General features: G+C 33.4%; 1 protein-coding gene across 3 annotated transcripts in view; it reads right to left on the bottom strand.

The window, feature by feature from the left end:
• Nucleotides 1-5,721: 5,721 nt before the first annotated feature.
• The window catches only part of CADM2 (cell adhesion molecule 2), a 1,087,048-nt gene continuing 1,068,719 nt past the window's right edge, over nt 5,722-24,050 (bottom strand). For all 3 annotated transcript variants that reach the window (XM_040484219.1, XM_040484221.1, XM_040484220.1), the window contains 2 exons: nt 14,220-14,345; nt 5,722-13,435 (listed from right to left, as the gene is read on the bottom strand). In XM_040484219.1, the coding sequence (XP_040340153.1) occupies nt 13,317-13,435; nt 14,220-14,345 (245 nt within the window). In that variant the 3' untranslated portion in view covers nt 5,722-13,316. The remainder of the gene's footprint in view (nt 13,436-14,219; nt 14,346-24,050) is intronic.

Genomic DNA, 24,050 nt, shown 5'->3' with positions numbered 1-24,050 from the left:
AAAAAGCCTGCCTCAGCCTCTAACTTTTGTTGCTTTCTTGGCCTCAATTATGTTTTTCTCTTATGTTCGCCTCATTAACATTTAACAATTAATCCAAATACGATCTCCAGTATTTCTTTCTCAGACTATGACATCTCATCAGGTGAGGCATTCTATTTGCATCCTTTATTTCATACACATCTAGCACATTTATCAGTGGTATATATAAATATTATAAAGGAAGGGGCAGTGTCTGACATACTCAATATTGTACCTCCAGCTCATAAGATTGGTCAGGTATCTTCCAGTGATTGAAAAAAATTTTTTTAACAAATGAAGGAGAAGTGTGAAGAAACCTGAGGTATTTGTGGAAGGCAAAATTTTTAAGAAAACCAGGTAATGGGGTAAAAATAGAGGGAATAACAAGCATCTAAATTGGATCAAAAAGCAGGATTTAAATCAGGGGCACCTGGGTGGCTCAGTCAGTTGAGCATCTGACTCTTGATTTTGGCTCAGGTCGTGATCCCACGGTTTGCATCAGGCTCCATGTTTAACGTGGGATTCTCTCCTCTCTCTCTTTCTTTCTCTCTCTCTCTCTCTCTCTCAAAATAAAGAAATAAACATTTTTTTTTTAAAGCAGGATTAAATTAGAAAGATTTGTGTGTGTAATTTTATCTGAAAATAGAATTGTTGAAGTGTGATCAGGGGAATAAGTGGAATCTGATTTGCATTTCAACAAGATCAATGATAATAGTTTGAATTACTTACTGTTATGAATGTCATTAGAACACAGTGTTTATGAATTGGAGTCAAAATAATGTTCCACCTGTTTCTCAATTTTAATCATAAAGGAGAAGTTGCTATTTACTTTTTTTTGCTGTTTATTATTTAATCTATTATTCAGGTTATGCTGTCTTGTTGGCTAGGTTTTTTGTTCTTCTTTTTCTTTTTACCACTGTAATTGCCACATTAAACTGAGGTTCTCAGAACATAATCTGAAATGATTAGCCAAGTCCCTTCCCTGAGTTACATAAAATAGCACTGGGCCATATATTTTATATATATAATTTGGATTATTTGTTTTCAAAAGAATGTACCATTCTTCAACTTTGTAGTTGTATTGTTCACACAGAGATGGAACATAGAAATGAAAAGTGAAAATGTTAATTTCCTAAGTAACATTTGCCTTAGGATTTTGAACCAGTAACATGACCTGTGTGTCTTCCCCGAAATAGAGAACTGAAAAGGTTTGTAAAATGTTTAACCAACAAAAGAAGAAACATTATTTCAAGTCCTACCATACACTCATTAAATCAAGGCATCTGAAAATAGTCAAGGGTCATTCTAAAATACTTTTGAAAATAATTGATAGTTGCTATCATATTAAAGTGGTAAACAGGGCCAGATACATAATTTGTAGGGCTCTTTGCAAAATGAAAACATGACACCATTTATTCAAATATCAGAAAAAAAAGCATTTTCCTTTCTTGTACTGTTGTATCTACCTGTAATACTCTCATTTGCCATTTACTATTGTATCCTTGGGCTTGGGGCCATTCATATGGTGAGTACAGACCCCGCTCAGCACCAGTCTCACCTTGTGACTCCATACTTGGAGCAAGAACTTCCTGACCTACGTCTCCCCAAGACTGTGCCTTGGCCCCTGCCTGGGGCCATAGGATGTGGCGGTCACTAGGTATGAGCAGAGAGTAAGCAGCTAAGAACCTGTCCTAGGAGGCAATGAGATGGAGAGGCAGAACCACACAGAAGCTGAAGCTCCAAACCCCCAGCACATACTCTATCACCCCATTGGAGTTCACTTATAAAACATTAATTCTAAGAAAATTATTAAGAACTTTGAGATAACACTGCAAGGCATTAAACTCCAAAGATGAGACTCCGTTTGGAGTTTGAAGTCCTGTGCAACTCTGCTGGCCACTCGCCCATGAACCAGCCCTGATGGTAAGTATTGCATTATGGCTTCAACTAACCAGTCTTGCCACATAAGATCTAGTCTTGCCTGAGATTCTAAATGTAAGCAGATTCCTAGCTATCAGATTTGGATTTAAGTTGATTCATATTTATACATTTGACAATATGTAACTAGGTTTTCAATAAATGGAGTCTATCGCTTTAATTTGTTTGTAATGTTGGGCTTTGACAACCTATACAATGATCATTTTCACTGGTATTTCAATGGATGTGCCTCCAGAGCTCCAAATCAATTTGTACAATAAATTGTACTTATTTTCATCATATGTTCCCCAACATCTTTATGCTTCCCTAGAGTATCCAAGGCCTTCCTTATAGAGAGTTGTTCAGTTCTCACCTCCATGAATTACCATGTTCCCAAACTGCCTCTTTCTCCTCTACACGTCCCATGGGAAAAAATAAATAAATAAATCGCTGGTTAGATTTCTACTCACTGCCAGCAATCTCATTAAATATAATTTACATTATAGTTGTATTTTAATCATTCATTCATGAGAGCAGAGGGAAGCTGTAGCCAGAATCTTACAAATTTTAACAATGGTGGCTCTAAGACTCCTGCAATACAGATTATGCTTCTGCCAGATGAACACTGCTGATAATGCTCTATAAACACCAATGGGGCAAGGAGAATCTATGTGCTCCCAAGAGCACACAACTGCACAATAGAGGGGCAAGGGGGTTCAGTAGTTAGATTGATGTTCTAAATCTGACTCTTCCACTAAATTGGTATGTATGTGACCTCCTATGCTTGTTTCCTCTTTATTAAAATGTGATGCTAGTTTTGAAGATTTTTTTTTCAAATGATCTGTTGGGTGGGAAAATGATATTTTCTTTGTCTCTGCAGAAGCAGAGGTATTTTAGAGAGTCACATTGTGCATGAAAAGGAGGAACAGCTCTCTACTCTTCACTAAATACTTCTGTATTCCAAGTGTGCTTGTGGGGTGGGGAGAGCATGTTGGGGATTCTCACATCAACTAAATTTATGACACCAGCTATGTGTCCTACAATTGAACTCAATTCAGACACTACACGCCTGGAGTTAGTGCAAACCCCACGGATTAGGGGCTCATCTCCCAAGACTGGTTCTAACTTCAGATGCCACTTGCCAATGGTGGGGTCCCTAGGTTAGCTACAACTTCTGTACAACTTGATTACAAATCAAGCACAACTCCCCACTCGGTTTCGATTATTTGCTGGAACTGCTCACAAAACTCAGAAAACTACTTACTAGATTACAAAGATTAAAAGTCAGGAACAGTCAGAGGGAAAATTCGATGTGGATAAAGGGGAGCAGAGCTTCCATTTCCTCCCCAAACTCTCCACCCTCACAGCACCTCCGTGTTCACCAAGTAGAAAGCTCTCTGCCACACTTTAGGGATTTTTATGGGGCTTTATTACACAGGCATGATTAAGTCATTGGTCCCTGGTGATTAACCCTACCCTCAGCACCTCTCCTCTCCAAGAGGTCAGGTGTTGGGGCTAGAAATTCTAACCCTCTGATCACCTGGATGGTTCCCCTGGTGACCAGCCGCCATCCTGAGGCTGTCCAGAAGCCCTCAGCGACTAGTCATCTGATAAGAAAAAGAAATGTATCACTTCCGGAGATTCCAAGGGTTTTAGGCACTTTATGTCAGGAAAGGGCAAGGGGAGCCATATTGCAATATCTCAGCACCAAGATCATAGCTAGTGGCTGCATACAAGAAAGACAAACATGAGAAGCATTTCAGCAGCTGGGAATGTGATGTTTGGTGTAAAGTTATTGCAGATTCTTAAGCTAGAGTTCATGGTTACACTTGAAGTGGGCCCCAATTTCTGAGCAAAGTATTGTGTGTATGTCCAATTTGACATGACTCCATCAGATTAGCAGGAAAATCTATAAGCAAAATCTGACAAAAAATAATGCCTTCTATGATACCTACAAACCAAAGAAGGGACTTTAGTGTTACATGAGGTAATATAAGTGTGAATTAGTGCCGGAAAATATAGCCTGAAGCATGGGAATTTATTTTATAGCAAGGGGTGTAAAGTTGATAGTTTTTCTTTTTCATGGAAACATATACAATTTTAAAGTTATTTTCAAAGCAAATGAATATATAATTGGCAGATTATGTGGTTAGAGGGGGAGTCCTTAGAGTCCAAAATCCTTCTGCCTGGGACTAAGAGTTTGTTGGAGCACTGAACCTTTGAGATCCCATTTTGTAAAGTTTCTCTGATCTCTGGCAGAAGGGTATTAGGACATGTTCCCATTTGATAAAATTGCCAAATAGAAACACTTTAGGAATTTTCTAATTCCCTTTTAATCATTTTCTCTCCCAACACATTGAAAAATTTCTACTTCCTGATATTCTCTTAATTTGTGAGTAAAGAAGACATATATTTCTGACACCAATTTTAATAGTTATATGTTTTCAAATCTTAAAGTGATGGTCATATTGTTTTCCAGCAATAATTCATTAGTTTAAAAGGCCCACTCTACCTCCAATCTATGTGAAAATATATTCTTTAAATTTGCCACATGATTGTATTATATGCACCCTACATCCGTGTAAGGACTTCATTTAGTAACAAAAAAGTGAATTAGAGTTTTGGTAGTATGTGAAGGACATGTGTTTTTAGAACTTTTAATAATAATGTACAGACTCTGGCCATTGTTATATTAATTTCCTAAATTTTCTACGTAATAAAGTATTAACTCAATAATCAGATCTATTTTTTAAAGAGTCAACATTAAACATCTTCAGAGAGAGCTAATCTATCAAATTTAAGACCATGAACACTGGTTGAAAGACATTCTATTTATTTGCTTGTTTTTTTAGTTGGAATCATGAGACTTCTATATTTTTAAATTCTACTTCTTATACTACTTCTTCTTATTATTAACAGAATATGCCCACTCCTCTGTCCAATATAGGAATGACAAAAATACAGAAAATGGTCATTACTTGGAATGATAATTTAGTAAAGTTTTGAAGGTCTGGGCATAAAATGCTATATTCATGTTCTTAGTGTACTTCATGAATTTGACTGACTTGTTATGTAGTAGGTGTTCAATAGTTATGTTTTCAATAAATAACATGCAATGTAGAGTAGAGCACAAGGTGGCATTTAAAATGCAACCAGGAAACTGCTTTTTTCCTTTAATCTCGTCTCTATTTTTTATTTGTTGGATTTCAAAACATTAAAAAAAATCCTTAAATTGCACAAAACAAATATGGTTTGAAAAAAATTAAACTATGTATTTCCTAGAACTTCTTGTTTTAAAAAAGTGTGCACTTATTTTTAGCATCATTTCAGGATTGTCATATAATGAGGATCTCTCTCATGGACTAAAGCCACTATGCAATGATAATTAAGAACACCTAAACTTAACTCTATCCTTTAGTGAATTATATGAAGTAGAATTTCCAATGAGGCTCCTTGGTTAAACAAAAAATGCCAAAGAATATTTTAACGGAAACAATTGCCAATATGAAAACAGAGTTGATTTTAATCTAGGTAATACGGATGTCGTATGTGTATATGTCTGTGCAGCCATATAAAATGGGCATTTTGGATAGCAGGAAAAAAAACAACGATTGTGTCAAAGAATGTGATTATATCAAATGCCATCATTTGCTTTCAGATGTGTTGAATTCTATCTTTGATGCAGAATCAACTTTGTTAAATTGTATTGCAGGGCTGCTTTTGCTAGGAAAAAATGAATTAAAGTAAATAAAATGTTATTTAATAAAATAAACCAGATACAAAATCTTGCCTTGTATTTACAGATAAATTTTAATGGAATATTTCATGGTCTAACACAAATATCAGACCCAATGACACTAATTCTTGTACAGCCTTTGGCTTACCCTGTATAACAAAATCTGTTATTTAAAGTAGACTATAAAATACCTTATGGTAAGTGAACTTCCAAAGACACAAAGAAAATCTCCCATAAATTTAAAAGCTTATCTCAAATTCTTATTGGCATAAGCTTAGGATGGATATATTATTAATTGTATTATCTTAGGTAGTTGAAATATATAATACTGGTTAGAGTGTGAAAATTAAAAAAAATAGGTTTAGGTATTTTTGCTTCTGTTCCTAGTCAACATTAGTAAACACACATAAGTGAATGTAATATTACCTTTACAGATTATTAAAATTTTGGCAATCTCAAACAGATTTCCCTAAGTCAGCAACATTTTTTTTTTACCCTTAGTGACCATATTACAAGGTTCATATTCTCCAAGGAGTAACGATTAAATGTTGTACAAATAACATTTATTCTACTACTGCTTAATTTTTAAAAATTCCACTTAGAAGTTTACAAGGAAAATAGGCATCACTAGAAAATCTAAAATGAATGGATAATGTGGTCAGTTGAAAAAGATATGTAAAATAATGTTTGGTTTGTAACATCTTTTATAACCTGTCAGTGGGAAAAAAGAAAGTTCCATCTTTCAATGTCTGCTTTCAGACCTAAGAAAATGAACTAAATGAATAGACAATTCAGTAGTGTCCAACAGATAACTAAAATTCAAATTTTATTTTTCCATATGTATCAGACATTTTTTTCTGACAAGACTTTACTGAAAGATGAAGTGCAAATGGGAACCCTGTAAGAATGTTTATAAGAGTTGTACATGACATATTTTAAGCGCCACTAAGTACACATTGAATACTTTGTAAGTATATAGGCATATCAACATGCAAGTGTCATGTACCTAATATTACAATATGCATTTTGTTTTTTGATGATGTTTATGATAACAGTAGATTCAATAATTGTGTTTTTCTATCTTCTGTGCAATATGTTTATTTTGGCGAATCTTCTTTACAGCACAGAATTTATTTTTATGTTGTCATAAATATACCCTTCCAAAAGTTATGAATTTCATGTCATATAAATAGAACATTTTATTTTTGAAGCTACATTACTGGGAACACCTGCATTTCTGGATACCATTTTCAGAGATAAGTCTTTAAATTTTTTTTAACATGGCAGACTTGTTCCAATGTTGATTAGGTTGAAATATTTATGATAAAAATGGAGCTTTCTTGAGGGAATATTTTTTTGGTTGAATGAAAAGCTAAACAACCAATTCACAAATACTGATGTGAACTGAATATGAAGAAAATAGGTCAGTAATCCCAAACTCTTGGGTTACTACTTAACTGCATCATTGAATCTACAATAAGTACAGCAGGTACAGTTAAATAAATTTGTAAAGAGATTAAAATTTTATACATTTATAAGGAGAAAGTACTAGTTTTGAAAAATCTCTAAATTATTTTTCTATTTATGAGAATCATTCAATACATTAGAAACACAGAGAAACGCAAAAAAGATAAAGAGATAACAATTCAGTTTACATTTCATAGTTTGTTCAGTTTGTTTGTTTTTTAACCAACTGGTGACCACTGCTTTCAACCATCAAATATTTTATTGCATATAACTTTCACTATCAGCAAATATAAAGAGAAAAGTGTCTACTAGGAGCATGTACAAGGAAAAGCATCTGAAGAAAGAAAACATTTGAGGTTTAACAGTACTGTGTATAATAGAAGTGTAATGTCGCATTCATACCGCACTTAAAAGTCCGTGTGGGAAATCACCGCTGTTCTGACCCTGGATGTGGGAAAAGTGCTTAAGTGCTGAGCCCTGGGAGGCCTTTTTTTTTTTTTTTTCTTTTTTTTGCCCCTGCAATCTTCAAATATCTTTTAACTTTTTTTTTTCTTTTGAAATATACAGTATGTGTTATAGGGGAAAATAGTGTTTTCTCTTTACATATTTTTCACATGTGGGCCCATTCTCTCCAAAATAACCATACATTTCCTGTAACTAACATATATATATATATAAAACACATATATATATATGGAAAAGATGGTAAAGATTCGACCAAATATTATTTGTAACATAACCACATAACATAGAAACATCTTACTTGAAGCATATTTTATAGATTCAACATCATAATTTGAAATATTTTCTTGTGTCTTTTTTTTTCTAAAGAAAAATCTGCTTTTAAAATGTAATTTCCTTTTCGAAAATTAAATTACATCATTTGAAAAATTCATATTATGTCTAAGCAGACACAATAAAGTGGGCATTTGTGGCAAGACTTTGCATTCATTGTTCAGGTATTATTTGTTAATAAGGAGGCAATTTTAAATACTTAAATTTTTGTCTTACATAGATAACACTTCTTGGGAAAATAAATCATTTACATAATTTTTACTTAAAAGCACAGCATTAATTTATGAGAAATTGTTGCATTTTAAATATTAAATGAAATGTCAGATTGGATTCCAAAGTTTTGCCATTTAAATTATTCTTTAAAAATCAACACAATTATATTACATTGAAATATCAGTAGGCATGAGAAGAAATATCCTTATAAAATTAGCATATTTTGCCTATAGGAAAAGTTAATGATAGAAAAGGAAAACCAATGCAGATCCATACACCACTGAATACACTAAAAGAAATTGGCTTTTGAGATTTCCCAGGGGCTAGGGAGAGGACTGTTATGATAGTCCCAAAGAGTGCTTCCTGGGATATCCTGTAAATCATTATTTCTTCTATATCATAGCCCATGTTAAAAGTGAGAGGTAGAAGGATTATTGTAAGTATGCATGGCAGAGAACTTACCAGCTATATCCAATAACTATTGCATTCAATATTAATAATCTCAATACATAAAAATGCTGATGAGTTTAGAACCCATTCTTATACGTTGTCCCCTTTAGCTCTCTTTATAATCTTGCTACTTTCAATCCGTTGCCTTTGGAAGGGTATAAGTGCAAAGGGTATGTCTGGGACACAATGGGGAGAGAAAGGGGGAAAAAATAAAATAAATAGAATAAAGGTCTAAAAAATTTCCCATTAAGATATAGTGACTCTAACTACTGACTAAGGGTAACCTGTGTTCTTTGACTGAATAAATCTGTACTTATAATAAAAGTACCATAACCTATTAAAATATACACACATTTCAAAGAAAGTTTAAGAATTCCAAATTCAATTAGATATCAAGCAAAGTTTGAAACTCAGGTTATTTCTTTCTCTCCAGTTGTGCTAAAAAGTAGGCCAAATGATTTTATTGTGTCACATTAATGATTAAGAAAAACTTAAAGTGTTGTTGTTGAATCAACTGCATTTTAAATTAATGCTTTAGTGCGTGGGAGGTGAAGATTAGCAACCTCTTGGATGGTGTTAAAGAATTCTTTAAAATCCCTTTGCATGAAGTATCCAGCAATAGAATTTCAGATATTGCACTGAGTATATTTCAATATTGCCAGTGTATATTTCAAAACAAATTCTATTATCTACACTAAGATTTCCTCTTTCCCAATATTCAAAATGCATATTATAATTACATGGGTTTCCAACATCCATACACAGCAAGTACACGATACTTACATGTACGTACACTGTAGTTACCTATATTTTGCATAGTTTTTAGTGTGTACTTTGTGCCACTTAATAAAAAGCATTACGCAGTAATTCTCGTTAGATGTTTCACTTATTTCAGCTGTGGTTGCCAGCTCTTTTTGTTTGTTTTATTTCGTATATTCATCACAGATTACCATTCGCAAAGGGGGATAATATTGGGCACTTTTAGTGGGCTCTACGTAATTAGCAATATGAAAGGGAAGTTGCAGTAAGATACGAGGTTTTGCATTTTCTCCACAATTAAAACATGTAACATGAAGTTCATTTTATCATTCATCAAATTATCCTTATGTCCAAAGGAAAAGAAAAAGTACTTTCAATGTTCCCCTTGGTAACACTTTGCAATAAGTGGCACTAAATTACACGATAACTGGTATGTCACATGGAAGAACCATCACCGTCAAACAGCTGCTGTACATGTGCCTATATGGAATCTCAATGCTGTTACAATCATGAGTACATAATTACAAGTGAGCCTGTCCTTTTAATTTGAGATATTTATATTTTTACAAAGAAATGAAAATAAATGAGGTGTTAGCTTCTTTGCCATATTTAGGAAAGTTAGTTTTCTTTCTCTATTTTAATTGTGGGATTTCAATGCAATATTAATCATCTTGAATCAATATGAGATCATCCAGTTTCTAGATTAAACTCCAAAATCAGGTTCCTTAAACTGCTTCTTGGATTCTCTGGTAAAAGAAAACAAGTTGAAATTTCTCTCTATCTTTCTTTCTCTTTCTCTCTTACACGCACACACACACACACACACACACACACACTCACACATAAACATACACATATCAATACTCTGCGCATGTGCTCTATCTTTGCTCTTGTACTCACAAACGTTCCTTTTTCTTCCTAATTTTAATAATCATTCTATCTAGGACACTCAAGAATGGAAGAAAAAAAGAATGCTGTTTACACTTCTTTGATGGAGAACGATCAATTTACACTGTAAACAGTACACTGGCAGAGAATATCTACTTTTGGTAAAGAATAATACTCCATATTCTACTAGGGGTGTGTGTGTGTTCACACTCCTTCAGTTGAGTTCTGTAGCTTCTGTGCTCAATAAGCAGAGACAGAATTTGGCTCTCTGTGCATACGCATGTGCACATTTCAGACATTGCAATTGACATGGTTCTATTTTGAAATACTATTTTGGTTTTTTTTTTCCTGATTTTGGCAGAAATGGGCAGAATTTTTACAATTTATGTCCTTGTTTAGTGGAAATAAAATACATTTTACAGATAGGAAAATATGATTCTATTGCTATATTTTTCAGTAACTAAAAATGATACCTAATTCAAATCGAACTATCTTAACTGGCAAAACATTTTATTAGAGCCCACAAATCATAATATATTAGTTTCTTTTAAAGAGTTCTAATGAGTTTTTATATTACTCTAATGGGTTAAAAGAGTCAAAAATTTTGAAATACAACCAATTTTTGATTTCTAATTTTACAGTGCTATAAATAATGATTGAGTTATTTAGGCAACAATTTAGCAGTTGGAGCCAAGTAGAATATAGACAAAATGAAGAGGGATGTAAATACAGCATCAATGAAGAGTAGCAATTTTGTAAGTGCATCCTGAAATTAAGCTTTAAATAGTCATTGATGATGCAGTTTATACAACTTACTTCTGTAATAAGAACCTTTCCATTTTGTACTAACAGGATGAATTTTGTTTTGTGGAGTCTTTCTAAAGATTATGCATTGAAAGATATGAACAGTTTATAAACCTATTCTAGTTTCAATGTGTCTAGTAGCACCTACCTGATTCTCTCAAACTACCATACTATATTAACATATTATTGCATTTTTCCACAGATGGTATGGAGTGAACTGTAAAAACAAGCATGCAATCACATCAATGCAGACTTATTTCCTTAAAATGTCATACTGTATATGATTTATTATGTTAACACTCAACCACATCATATTATTTATGTTCTGTATATTCTGAAAAAGTGCTGCTTGACTGACATCGTCCTTTTTGTTTTGTAAGAAATCAACAAGATAAATGCTTCAACAATAAAAAAAAAACAATTTAAAAATTCTAACGTTGTCTTTAAAAGTTTATACTTTTCTGATAAATAAGATACAGCACCCTTGTCTTCCATTTGATATTAATACATGATGTCATACTCAACCATTCTCATTTCCCAAAAATAAATTCCAAGATATTATTTTTAAAACCATAGGCCATCATGCTTTCAGACATCACAAGTATAGCTACCGTATTGTCCTATTTGTTTTCTTCTTAAAGGTGCAATGCTTCTGAATGGGAAAATAATTTTTTATCTAACTGGATTTTTAATTTTTAGCATATAATAAATTTAATGAGAACTAATCTAGCAATATTGTATTTTACTAGAAGAAATAATATGACTTTAGATTGACTCTGTATCATATGTAAGAATACAGCATTTCTTAATGGTTAAATACACCAAAATTTCAGAAATAATCCAGAGAAAGAGACTTTCACCTTGGAGTTAAAAGCATGGCAGAAATTCTCCATCACTCACTGTTTCATAAGTTTGTACCTCACAAAATGCATAGACAGGAATTTAATAAAGAATTAGTTCATTTATACAGAAAACATATCTTAAACACTTCTTTTTGGCAAACCAACATAGGTAAGCAGCTCTGGAACTGCCAAATTATTATTATTTTTTTTAATTTTTAGCAAACTAAGAGTTTACTTTTAGGTTATTATTCAACTGTGGTTGTAATTGAAAACCTGAGGCTGTGCACTGGTTGTTAGCTTAAAATTACCTTTCCTTATAACATTGTGCTTCCATTGTATAACAAATAAAAATTAACAAGAACTAGAAAAATTTGTTGTTGAACAGTGCTAGGACATACAGACAAAAATACTAATACATGTTATCTACTTATAATATTGGTTTAAGTAATATCTAAAGGGATATAATGGACATTAGAAAATGCTTACTTATGACTGAATTACCTACAGCCAAAAAAGTTAAATATGTATCAAATAATGTTTAATTGGATTTATTATATGCACTATATACAGATACTAAATGTTTCAAAATTGTGCCCTATGGATACTTCAGTTTTGTTTAGGCAGGTGAGTTCTTATGGAGCAAATAAATTACAGAATCAAATTAGAGAAATGAATGAAATCTTTGTGATTCCCAAAGCAGTAACATGTTTGTAAAAACTTACTGGTAAATGAAGCTAAAATAACCTAATGGTGGAATCTATATAATTATATATAAGATGTCATGGCATGATTGCAATTCATACACATGGCTCCTGTATCAAATACTATATTTTTTAATAGCAAATTGATACAGCTTTACTAGTATAATCTCAAACATTCCAGAATCTATTCTACAGTGTGTTTTCTAGGGCATATGTTTCCAAACATGTCTTTGAAGGTGGACATGTGGAAAACACCGTAAACCTCTAATCTCTGATTAAACTTAAACATGTTAGGTCTTTACCTAATCCTACTACTCGTGAAAGCTGTCCAGTGGCAAACTGACAAAATTTATGATTTAATGGGGGAAAAGATGAGGGGGAAAAAAAACACTTTGCATACTTTTTTTCAATGTATAAAAACAACTCAATACCATGATCCAAGGAGATGATTAACATTGTTAAGGCTGTATATTCAAGCACTGTATGTTAAGAGAGCGATGGTGTGGAATTTAGGCAGTAAGAAATGTCCTGCATTATGGATGGTACAGTAATTAAAGAATGATGCTTTCGACAGCTGATTGTTGGTATACACTGGCCACTGATAGCAGTACGGTATGGAAGTTAATAAAGGTAGCAGAAGATGGTAGAAATGAATTCTGAAAGATGATAGCCAGTTTTCTCCAGCAGCCAGCCTGGTAAGGAAAACTCATAATCTTGGCCTGCATTTTAAATGAAATACTCTTTTTTCTCTTCAGCATTGACTTGGCTGCCTTCAGCATTGATAATGGCTGTGTCAGCATCTGGTGCATCTTCGGCTCCTTTAGCTTCGTTTGTTAAATATGTTCCTGTGGGTATTGAGAGAAAAATATATACATATTTGTTAGTTCTGTGAGACTGGTAAAATAGCCAGCGTTAGCACTGCATTCGTTGAGGAAGGAACTTATGTCCGATTTCTTATATGTGAGAACACATTCTGAGACATAAGAAACCATACATTTCACTCTTCTAACGTCGCACACTATCAGTTTTCAGGTATATGTTATAGATGAAGCAGTGGCCAGGTTAACTGGGCGCAACTGCCTAACTGGAATGGGTAATGAGTAGTTTGATTTCTTTAATGATGGATACAGACCATGTGATCCATGCAGCTGTAGCAATCAGGGCCCTTTGTGAAGATGTTGATAATGATCACATCAAACGTGTCATCTTTCATTTTGAAAACTCCACTTAAAAGTAGATTATGTCAATAGTTGGCTACCTAGCTCACTGCAAAAAAATCACACATTTTCCTCACTGATATGGCCGTATGTGTGTCTATAAACCTACAGACAAAAACGTTGGCTGAACACTTAACATTATAGTTGAATGTCAATCCTAGAGATAAATACAAACTTGCTATTTTTTTCCCTGAGCCAGTGGCTCACTCTGTAACCTTTGGCCATTGGCTAAACATTATTTTGCTAAACCAATCCAACCTTCATTGAAATAATCAAGAATTCCCTGAAATAATTTCATATTTAGATCTCTCTGTCACGTATATGCATACACTCATTTAATATTTCACGATTAAGCTAGTCTTTAGAATATATTTTTGCCAAAGTTAAGAATACTTTGTTAAATATTACCTACCTTTATGTCTTGCCAGATATCGACCAAGCAGAAATATAGAGCACAGCGTAACAAATACAACTACAGCCACTATTCCTCCTATAAGAGCATGATCAGGGCCAGTCTGGCCAGCCAGAGCATTGGGATCTAGAAAAGAGAGTAAAATATCACACAACTGATGTGTTATTTAAGTATAGAGGGCATATCTGCATTACAATGAGTTATTCTGAAAATTAGCACATTTCTACTGAAGTAAAATTCCATTAATGTGTATTAAACCAACCATCCAGTCAACAAATATTCATTTGTACAACATACCTGGGAATGTAACATTTGCCATATCAGTTACTGTTGCCATTGAGTTTACATTTTAAGACTGGATAAACAAACACATGTATACAATGTTCCATGGTTTTATGCCTTTCATTCCTCTTCTCTTTCTGAAAATATGGGCAACTCTGTATATCCGTGTGTATGTGTGTATTTTTTTAGTGTGATGAACACCACTATATCATTTAAGAAATAAAATTATGTCATAGGAAAGGCTGGGACTGAGATGATAACCCAGGACTTATTATCATATAAATATTATTTAAAGCTATGGCAATTGATGAACTCCCCAAGGAAGTGAGTCTAAAAAGAGACAAGACGTGTGACAACTGAACTGAGGAACTCCCATATCTAAAGTCTAGGAAGAGAAAGTGCTTCCAGTAGAGCCAACTGAGCAGGAGAGAACAGTGAGTTAGGAAAATATCCTGCAGAGCACATTGTAGTTGATCAAAGGAAAGAACATATTTCAAGGAGAGGACGGTGTTACAATTTGTGTTTAATGTGATTGACAGAAGGAGGAAAATGAATACTCAATGTAGAGGATTAAGTGCCTATTTGACTTGTAGCTTTAGAGAAAGTAGCTAGAGAGGTACTGATTAATAATATACTTTCACATTTGGCCTTTAGTAAAATATTACAGGAAAGACACGAACCCAGCAAAGGATAGCCAGCTTTCAAGCAGAAATGAAATGAGGAAAAGAAAGCCCAGACAACTGGGAACCCCAAAGTTTGGAAAATCAACTCTTTATAGAAGCCACATAATAAGGGATTAAAACTGAAAGAAGCTTTGAGCAACAAAACCCACTAAGGCTGAACCCTACCACAAAGGTCAGATTCAGTGTGCTGCCTCCCCTCCCAAGCCCACATTGCAAGTATCCTCATGCTAATTATTTTTGGTCTAAAGGACGGAGAAAGCAAAGAAAAAAATTAGGGTTTACAATTATGTCTTCAAAAGATCTTAAACTGTGATTATAGACACATGAATATGACATTTTAGGAGTCTACTGTGTTTTTCATGAAACTATTACATGAAAGTAGCATTGTCTACATAGACAAAAAAAAAGTCTATTTAAAACTTCAAACAACCTCAGGATCCCCAAACTTGGTGGAGGCAAGAAGTGGACTATAAAAGCTATGTAGTCTCCCTGAAGAGCATACTTCAGATGTGCCCATGGAATATAACTTACAGATTGAATTCTCCCATAGGGCAGCATTGGGGGAAACAAAAAAGAATGTACAAAGGAGAATTCAGTTTCTTCAAGGAAGTACAACTACTGCCAAGGCAGAGGGATCTTTGATTGCCAGTCTGGGATGTTTTCATAATTGCTATAGATAAGTGACTACTCAGTGTTTCTCATTCTCTATTTCCAAATGAGAGCATTTATATTAAGAAGCACTTCCTCTTGGCTGTGTGCTATCATTGTATTTTGTGTATGGGTAGAGAGGAGCATTAATAATTTGTCCTTTGACAAATACATCCAGATATCATGAATAAGACTGTGAATATCTGAAGAGCTTAGTCTTCGAATTGGATACCTTGGCTTGATGGGATGTTACGTTGTGTCTTTAGACAGGGTATGAAAGTGGTTTGTGTGAGGGAAAAGAAGTGAAAAAATATTTGGTAATCAGAAGGATATACCGGGGAAGAGATTTCTAGCTAATAACAAACATGTTTCCTTTTCTTTCAGTGCACATAGAAAAACATTTTCTGGCTTCACTTCAGTTGAATGTAATCATGTGATCTGTGTTCTGGACAATTGAATGAAGATCCAGCCAATAAAAACGTCCCATGTGTTAACTTCCAAGGTGATCTCAGGAGATACAAACTGAAACTGAGAGAAGCTACAAGAGTAAGTAAGGCTATAGATCACTCGGTCTCCACCTGGAAGAAAATTGCCCAGCTAAGAACATATGCCTTGAAAATTGTCCAACTAAGAATACATGTCCAAGGAGGAATAAAAAAGGTTTACTTTAAAAACACTTAGTATTAAAAAGTGAACCTGCCATTGCAGCTGTTGTCAATGTACCTTTCTATTATATATTACTTGTATTTCCCTTAATTTCTGCCATTAGCTGTAAATCTAAAAATTAAAAAACAGGAAGAAAAAGAAACAAAAAATAAGCCTGCCACACCTCTGAATTACCTATTCTTATTCCTTGCTTAGACACTTTAGAATGAGTTCCAAATCCCACTTCTTGCTCAAGTCCCCAAATACACATGGTCGTAAATCATTTCTCTCTCTCAGAACTGAGCACTCTTTTTGGGAACTGAGAAGTCACTCTTATTCATACATCTCTGTACCTGTCTCATTTCCTGAAGGTAATTCTGAAACATACTATTTCCAGACCAACTGGAATAAACAATATTATTTAAAGACTATTGATAAATATTGCCAAATTATATTGTAGAAAGATTATATAAATTCATCCTCCACCAACAGCATCTGAAGGATTTTCACCTCTATAATACTAACATCAAATATTATAATTAAAAAATTTGCCAATCTAATATTGATAAATGTTAAATATTTGGTATTTACAAGTTACCATAAATGTGTCTTACTACTTTTGTCCATATGAATTCATTAATTTTGAAATGGTTGTTAATGAAATTTGATTATTTTTTTCATTCAGATTTTCTGTTGCAACATCTCTTTCCATAGAAAGTTGGACATTTTTAACAATTTTTTGTTTATTCTTCATTTGTGGTCTTTTCAGTTGATAGATAAGTCTTATAATTTTATGTAATCAAGCCTATCAAACTTTTGTGTTATGATGTCTGACTTGTGGGTCATGATTTGAAATGCTTTTGCCATGATATACACATATAGATTTATGCAGTCATCTAACATTTTTATTGTCATATTTTAATCTATCTAAAATATATTTTGGTCTATGGTTTGAAGCTAAAGTATAAAAGAGAACTTTAATTCTTATTTGACAATAAGAATTTTAATGTCCCCCACACTACTTCTTTCATCATAGATGTTATCATCTACCATAAAGTAAATATATACATACATTATGGTTTGGAATAGTCTAATCTATTATATGTGAGGAATATATACACAATCCTACACCAAGAATGTAGGGTTTTTTTTTTTTAATTGTAGACAATTATAATATAGATTCATTATCTCCAGTTCCTGTGTAAGTTCTTATTCTGACTAAAACTGAAGAATTAACTTTGTTCAATAAAACAGAATAGTCTTTAAATAATCTTGAGGTTATATTTTCAATTTTGTTTCTCAGAATAAAGGCATTCAAGAATTTTGAAAACCTACATTGTGTTCCTTTAGGTCAATGTGGAGGAATGAACAGGAATGAAAACATGGTCTACAGCAAAATGGAATCTTTTCTTCTTCAGATTTGCTGGAGTTTTCAGGGGAATCCGAGTACTGGAAATGAAGACAGTGATGACTAAAATAACCCAACTCCTCTCCCTGAGTGCCACTAGCCTGGGCTCTCTTACAGCCACCTGTCTTCTCCTTCCTCTCCCCAAGAGCAGTAAGTACCAGTCCACAGAGTCCCAGCTCCAAGGTGGGCTTTCCAGTTCACTTTCCAATCCCAGGGTACACTTTCTGAGGTTTGGAGACCACATTTGGAAAAGTCAGTTTTCAGTTTGCTGAAAATCTCAATTTATTGGGCAACTAGTACTATAGTTTTAAGAAATCATTTTAATGCACTGGAGAAGTCTTAGATCAGGTGTAGAATAATTTTGCAAGAAACAAAAACATAACAGATTCTTTATTGGAATTATAATAATTTATAGATGTTCTTTTATGTTATGCATTTTCATAATCATAGTATGATTCTTCAGTTATTCAAACCTTTATTATCTTCTAGTAGGTTGCATAGTTTTCTGCTATTGGACTTGTATATTTATATGTTATTTCCCATTTTTAAACAATATTTTAATATTTTGAAACATTTCAACATTGTTTAAAAATATTTGTAAATGTTACCACTTTTTCATTACACTTTATGCTTTTTTTGTTTTATTTTCAGTTTTTTCTTTGGTACTTTATTTTCTAAAGGATTATGTAAAGTATTTTTCAAGATTATATTTATCATTTTTATTTCCTGACCATGGAACTTACTCAATTTTCCTACTAGTTTCTCTCATTCCTCTCCTACTGTCTTAGCAATAAAAAAAATGAAGTACAGCCTTCTGAAGTTTCCTTACAGATAGCTGAGTCTTCATCATTATTCAGATAAATACATCATATATCTTTAAGACCATTATTCATTCTCAAGTGTTAGTCTATGATTTGTTGGAGTTAGTCTATTAAAACTGGAGTGAGTAAATCCCAACAGATTTAGCAATATATTAGCAGTCTCTTTAGCTAATAATGCACAAAACACAAAGAACATCATAGAATTAAAATTTTCTGAACTGTTAACATCTTTCAATTAAGGTTATTGGACACTTAACAAAGCATTCCAAAGAGAAAATTATGTCAAATAATAATAATTCTTTTAGGAAAGTCAGAGGAATAATAACCAGATACTTTTTCTGAATAGCTCCTCAACTATTAAAATAATTGAAATTGACCAAAAAAATAATATATTACAAAAAATAATTTCTGATACTTAGAAAAGTAGAAAGTAACCTTAAAGTACAGGGTTTTTGTAAATTAATTTATTGATTTGTTTATTTTTAATTTTTTTAATGTTTATTTATTTTTGAGAGAGAGCAAGCATGCGCCGGAGCGAGCACGCGCGTGCAAGTGGGGGAGGGGCAGAGAGACAGGGAGACCAGAATCGAAACAGGCTCCAGGCTCTGAGCTGTCAGCACAGAGCCCAGCATGGGGCTTGAACCCACCAACTGAGCTGAAGCTGAAGCTGGGTCAGATGGACTGACCCAACGAGGCACCCCTATCTATTTATTTTGGAGAGAGAGAGAGAGTATAAGCAAGGAAGGGACAGAGAGAGAGAGACGGAGAGAATCGCAAGCAGGCTCTGTTTTCCCACCGCAGCACTCAGGGTAAGGCTTGAACACACAGACTGTGAGTTCATGACCCGAGCTGAAACCAAGAATCAGACATTTAACTGACTGAGCTACCCAGGTGCCCCAAGTAGTTTTATTTAACATCTTAACATGGAGAATCCTAAAGTATATAATTCTCTCTCTGAAATCATTACTGGGGTTTCTATCAACAAAGAACTAGTCAGCCATGTGTTTCCCCTTAAAATGAGAATATAAGCTTCAAAGTATTTGACTCTCTAGGATCACAGCTTGCATAAATTATAAATGACAAATATTTTTTAATTTATGAGTTAGAATTATTTTAATAAAAAATAATTTTATCAAGTTATAATTTATGATTTCCAGTTTGAACAAAATGGTAGGTAGGAAGTGAAATTAAGATCATTTTATGTAAATATTTTTAAATTAGGTTTTAAGACTCTTTTTTAAAAGAAAATGGTTTTCATTATATATTAAAATAAATGTTTTCAAAGCCAAATATGTATTAACAATAGTAATATTGTAAATGTTAATATTCTAAGGATGGGTACTATGATAAGCATGCTGAGACATATCCTCATGAGGGTGATAAGAAACTTTCACTGTTTTCTCACTGAAATCTAATAATTATTATCTACAAAACTATTTATATGTCAAGTTTCAGACTAAAGATTCATTATCAATAGTTCAGTATCATGGAATAGTGAATTGGATAGTAGATGAAAATGGCCAATTAGGTTTGAGGTTAAGGTAAAGAGAAACCTTTGATAAATCTAGGAATAGTAGTCAATGTCAATATTGAAAAATATGAGTAAGAAAAAGATGGAATGAATAAAAAAAGAATTGGTGAAAGAAACAAATGTCTCTTGTGCAAAAGCCACCGAACATAGTTCCCTACTAACAACCATCAGAGTTGTGGAACGTCAAGAGTTAAATGAATGAAAGACATAAATTTAGACCGAATATGATCAGAATGCATGATAAGAGACACTTCAAAAATTAATCCACTTATATCTCTATACTCTATCCATATTGCAGGATTTTTTAAAAGTGAAAACTCTTAGAGAAATTTCAGTTTAACTATAAAACGGTTCAAAAATATGAAATTAAGCTCAAAAATAAGTGTAAAAATGGGATTATCACCCTTAGAAATAGAAAGAATAGATGATTTTTCAAGTTTAGTATCCCTATTTAGTGATTCTGAATCACAATCAAATGATATTTAGCATTTGTAGTTAATTCTCTTTGCTGGGAATATACTTATTTACATTTTTAAGATTTTGGAAAGTAAGATATTATTTTTGAGAAACTATTATAGACTGAATTGTGTTTTTTTCCAAAATCCATACGTTGAAGTTCTAATCCCCACTATGGTGGTGCTTGGAGATGGATTGGATGTGAGAAAACTAAGTTTTAATGAGGTCAAGGCCTCAAATGGTGAGACCCTCATGCATGAGATTAGTGCCCTTTTAAGAAAAGATACCAGAGCTAACTCTCTCTCTCTGTCTCTCGGTCCCTCTCCCCCTCTCTGTCTTTCTTTCCCTTCCATGTGAGGACACAACTTGAATGTAGCTAAGCAAATCAGGAAGAGATCTTTCACCAGAACCTACCACGCTGGCACATTGATTGTAATCTTCCAGCCTCCACAACTGTGCAAAATAAATTTCTGTTGTTTAAGTCACTCAATCTATGGTATTTTGTTTTGGCAGCCTGAACTGACTAATGTAGAAACTATAGTATGGTCTTTTTCATGTATTATCTCACTTGACTAATATGAAAATTTAAGGACATGGAAAATAGATTTGGGGGAAGTGTGAATAATCCATACTCATTCCCTGCCAAATTTTTATAGACAGAACAGCCAAGACTGCACCATTCAACTTTTTAGTGAGTTACCTGTAATTGAGTTGCACATTTTATTAGGTGCTGTAGTGTGTTAACATTGCAAACCCCTGCCCTCTATCCACTCACACACAGGTGTTTCATAGTGGTTAAGATGTAAGGATTGACATCAAGAGTATCAGACAAAATCAATCTAGGAATCAAAGTATGTTGTGTTGTGTACATAAATATAAGGGAAACAGTAGAATAGAAGAAAAGTCAGTTGAAGTTTTCAAGTGGAAGAAATTGCTCACAAATTCCCGGATTTACAAATTGTTTATAGCAAACCTTAAACCACTTACTGTTATTTTGACTTTGAACAAGTCTCTTAACCTTTTCATCTTTCAAATGTGAATAATTCTTATTTTCCAGGGCTGTCAAAAATTAAATATGTTACTGTAAATAAAGGGCTTAGAAGAATATCTGACACAGTGTAATGTAAGTACTCTCTAACAGTTATAAGAGGGGGGAGGAAGGTGGAAAATATAAACTGCCATGTAGGAAAAGGTAGGTTTCCTTTTTTAACTTTTAAAACACTCATTCAGGACTTTGCTCTCAATGGTAATAGTGAAGCACTCTAAGTGTCTGAATATTTGAAAAATGGGGAGGGGATATTAATAGAAGAAAATTTGCATAACATGAGATTGAATAAAATGAAGCTGGTGGGAGTTTGATGGGTGAGGATTAAATGAGAGAATAATTTATTGAGTATTTAATCTATGCCAGGTTCTGTATTATAAATGGCTTATTTTATTCAAAGCATGCAAAGTGTTGACTCAGAAAATCATAGTTATTGTTAATGTAAAGATTGATAAACCATGGAACAGCTTGTCTAAGCAAGTTTTTGGAATAGTTTTTGAAAGACTTTAAAAATAATTATGAAAGTCAGTTTTTTAGGATGTGTCAGATGACTTCTATTTTGAGAACAAGTTTGTTGAGGTAATTTCTAGCATTTTATTTTTTCACACAATTGTATTCTCTTTCCTTCTATCATAAGGAGGAATTCAGTGCCCATCCATGCTAAATGACTTCCTGTTAGTGCTGTTTATTCATCTCGTAAAATGTTCTTCTTTCCCTCTATGTATGTGGCGTCCAAACAACACTGGTTGGTCTCCCCATGTCAATTGACCCTGAATTATTTCATTCAGAAATTGTTTTTCTCTTGAATTAATTCACTTGCTTTAGTCTTATATTCCCTCATAGATGCAAGTTTACTTGAAAGATGAGAGTTTCATCTTATACTTGTAATGTAGCTGAAATAGCACTTTTACACTTGCTTTCAGTTCTTAGAAGGTAGCAGATTTAGTGAGTGAATGGATAATATTAAGTTCTTATACTGAAGTCCAGACAGAACTTGGATCTTTAGATACCATTTGCTCTGCTGAGCAGTAAGTCAGTTCATAGTATTAAATTATTGGTTAAAAAATAATAATACTGTCACTACTTAAATATTTTATAAATTATTGCTAAGTAAAAATGACTCATCCAGATTTGTACTTAACACTTTGGATAATTTGGTTCTAACATTAAATTAGAATTTTTTCCATGTACTTAAGAGCCAGCTTTGTTTTCTAACACTTCAGAAAGAGAATCCCTATTGCAAAACATTAGAAATAGTTATACATAATTTACTGATAAAAAATATAGTGTTCTTTGGCAGTATATGACATAAGCAAAGTACCCGGAGAAAAATATATCAGCATATTCACTCAAGGATCATCTATTACCTTCTAACTTTATGTACAATTACTGTTCTTACAAAACTACTTAAGAACAATCTCTAGGGGCGCCTGGGTGGCGCAGTCGGTTAAGCGTCCAACTTCAGCCAGGTCACGATCTCGCGGTCCGTGAGTTCGAGCCCCGCGTCAGGCTCTGGGCTGATGGCTCAGAGCCTGGAGCCTGTTTCCGATTCTGTGTCTCCCTCTCTCTCTGCCCCTCCCCCGTTCGTGCTCTGTCTCTCTCTGTCCCAAAAATAAAATAAAAGTTGAAAAAAAAATTTAAAAAAAAGAACAATCTCTAAGGAATAAAAAACATGAAAATATATTGTTCTTTGTGTGCAGTGATTTACACATAATTTTAACTATGAACAACATGTATAGGGACTCTAAATCTATGGGTTCTAAATTAAGGCTTCCTCATACAACAGGTTTTCATTAATAGGGAAAATTCCCAGCAAGCACAACATTTAGCCTTTCTTCTCAAAATATATTGATTGCACCATACATTTTGCTCCACATCAAGCTCATAAATAGATGTGCTGCCACATGTTTCTGGGTGTAATAGCATATAGACTTCCTCTTCAAAAAGATTATGAAAATAATTACAGAATTACTATTTTGTCTTGAATTTAGTGTTTGTTTCAAGGCTGTTCAGCTTAGAGTTATAATCAATTTATAAACTGTTGTAGCAAGTGAAGTGTGATTGTCACTCATGCCAACATGAAGTGCGGCTGCATCCTACACAAATTTCATTCACTGGACTACAAATTCTCTCCTGTGAGAATTGTCTCCACTCAAAATCTGTTTTTCATTTTGTATGAATTACAGGTTTCCTAATTATATAACAATTGGTTTTATTAACATATATTATGGATAGTTAATAGTGCGCTGGGCCCAAACAACATACACACTTGAATAAGATACTCTATTTGTCCTTGAGAACTAAAATCTAAG

This window comes from Herpailurus yagouaroundi, unplaced genomic scaffold (genome assembly GCF_014898765.1).
Source record: "Herpailurus yagouaroundi ecotype Mexico unplaced genomic scaffold, PumYag 162, whole genome shotgun sequence".
In the NCBI taxonomy this organism is placed as follows: domain Eukaryota; kingdom Metazoa; phylum Chordata; class Mammalia; order Carnivora; family Felidae; genus Herpailurus; species Herpailurus yagouaroundi.
Note: the sequence above shows the minus strand (reverse complement) of the source record. Positions and strands in the feature narration are given on the sequence as shown.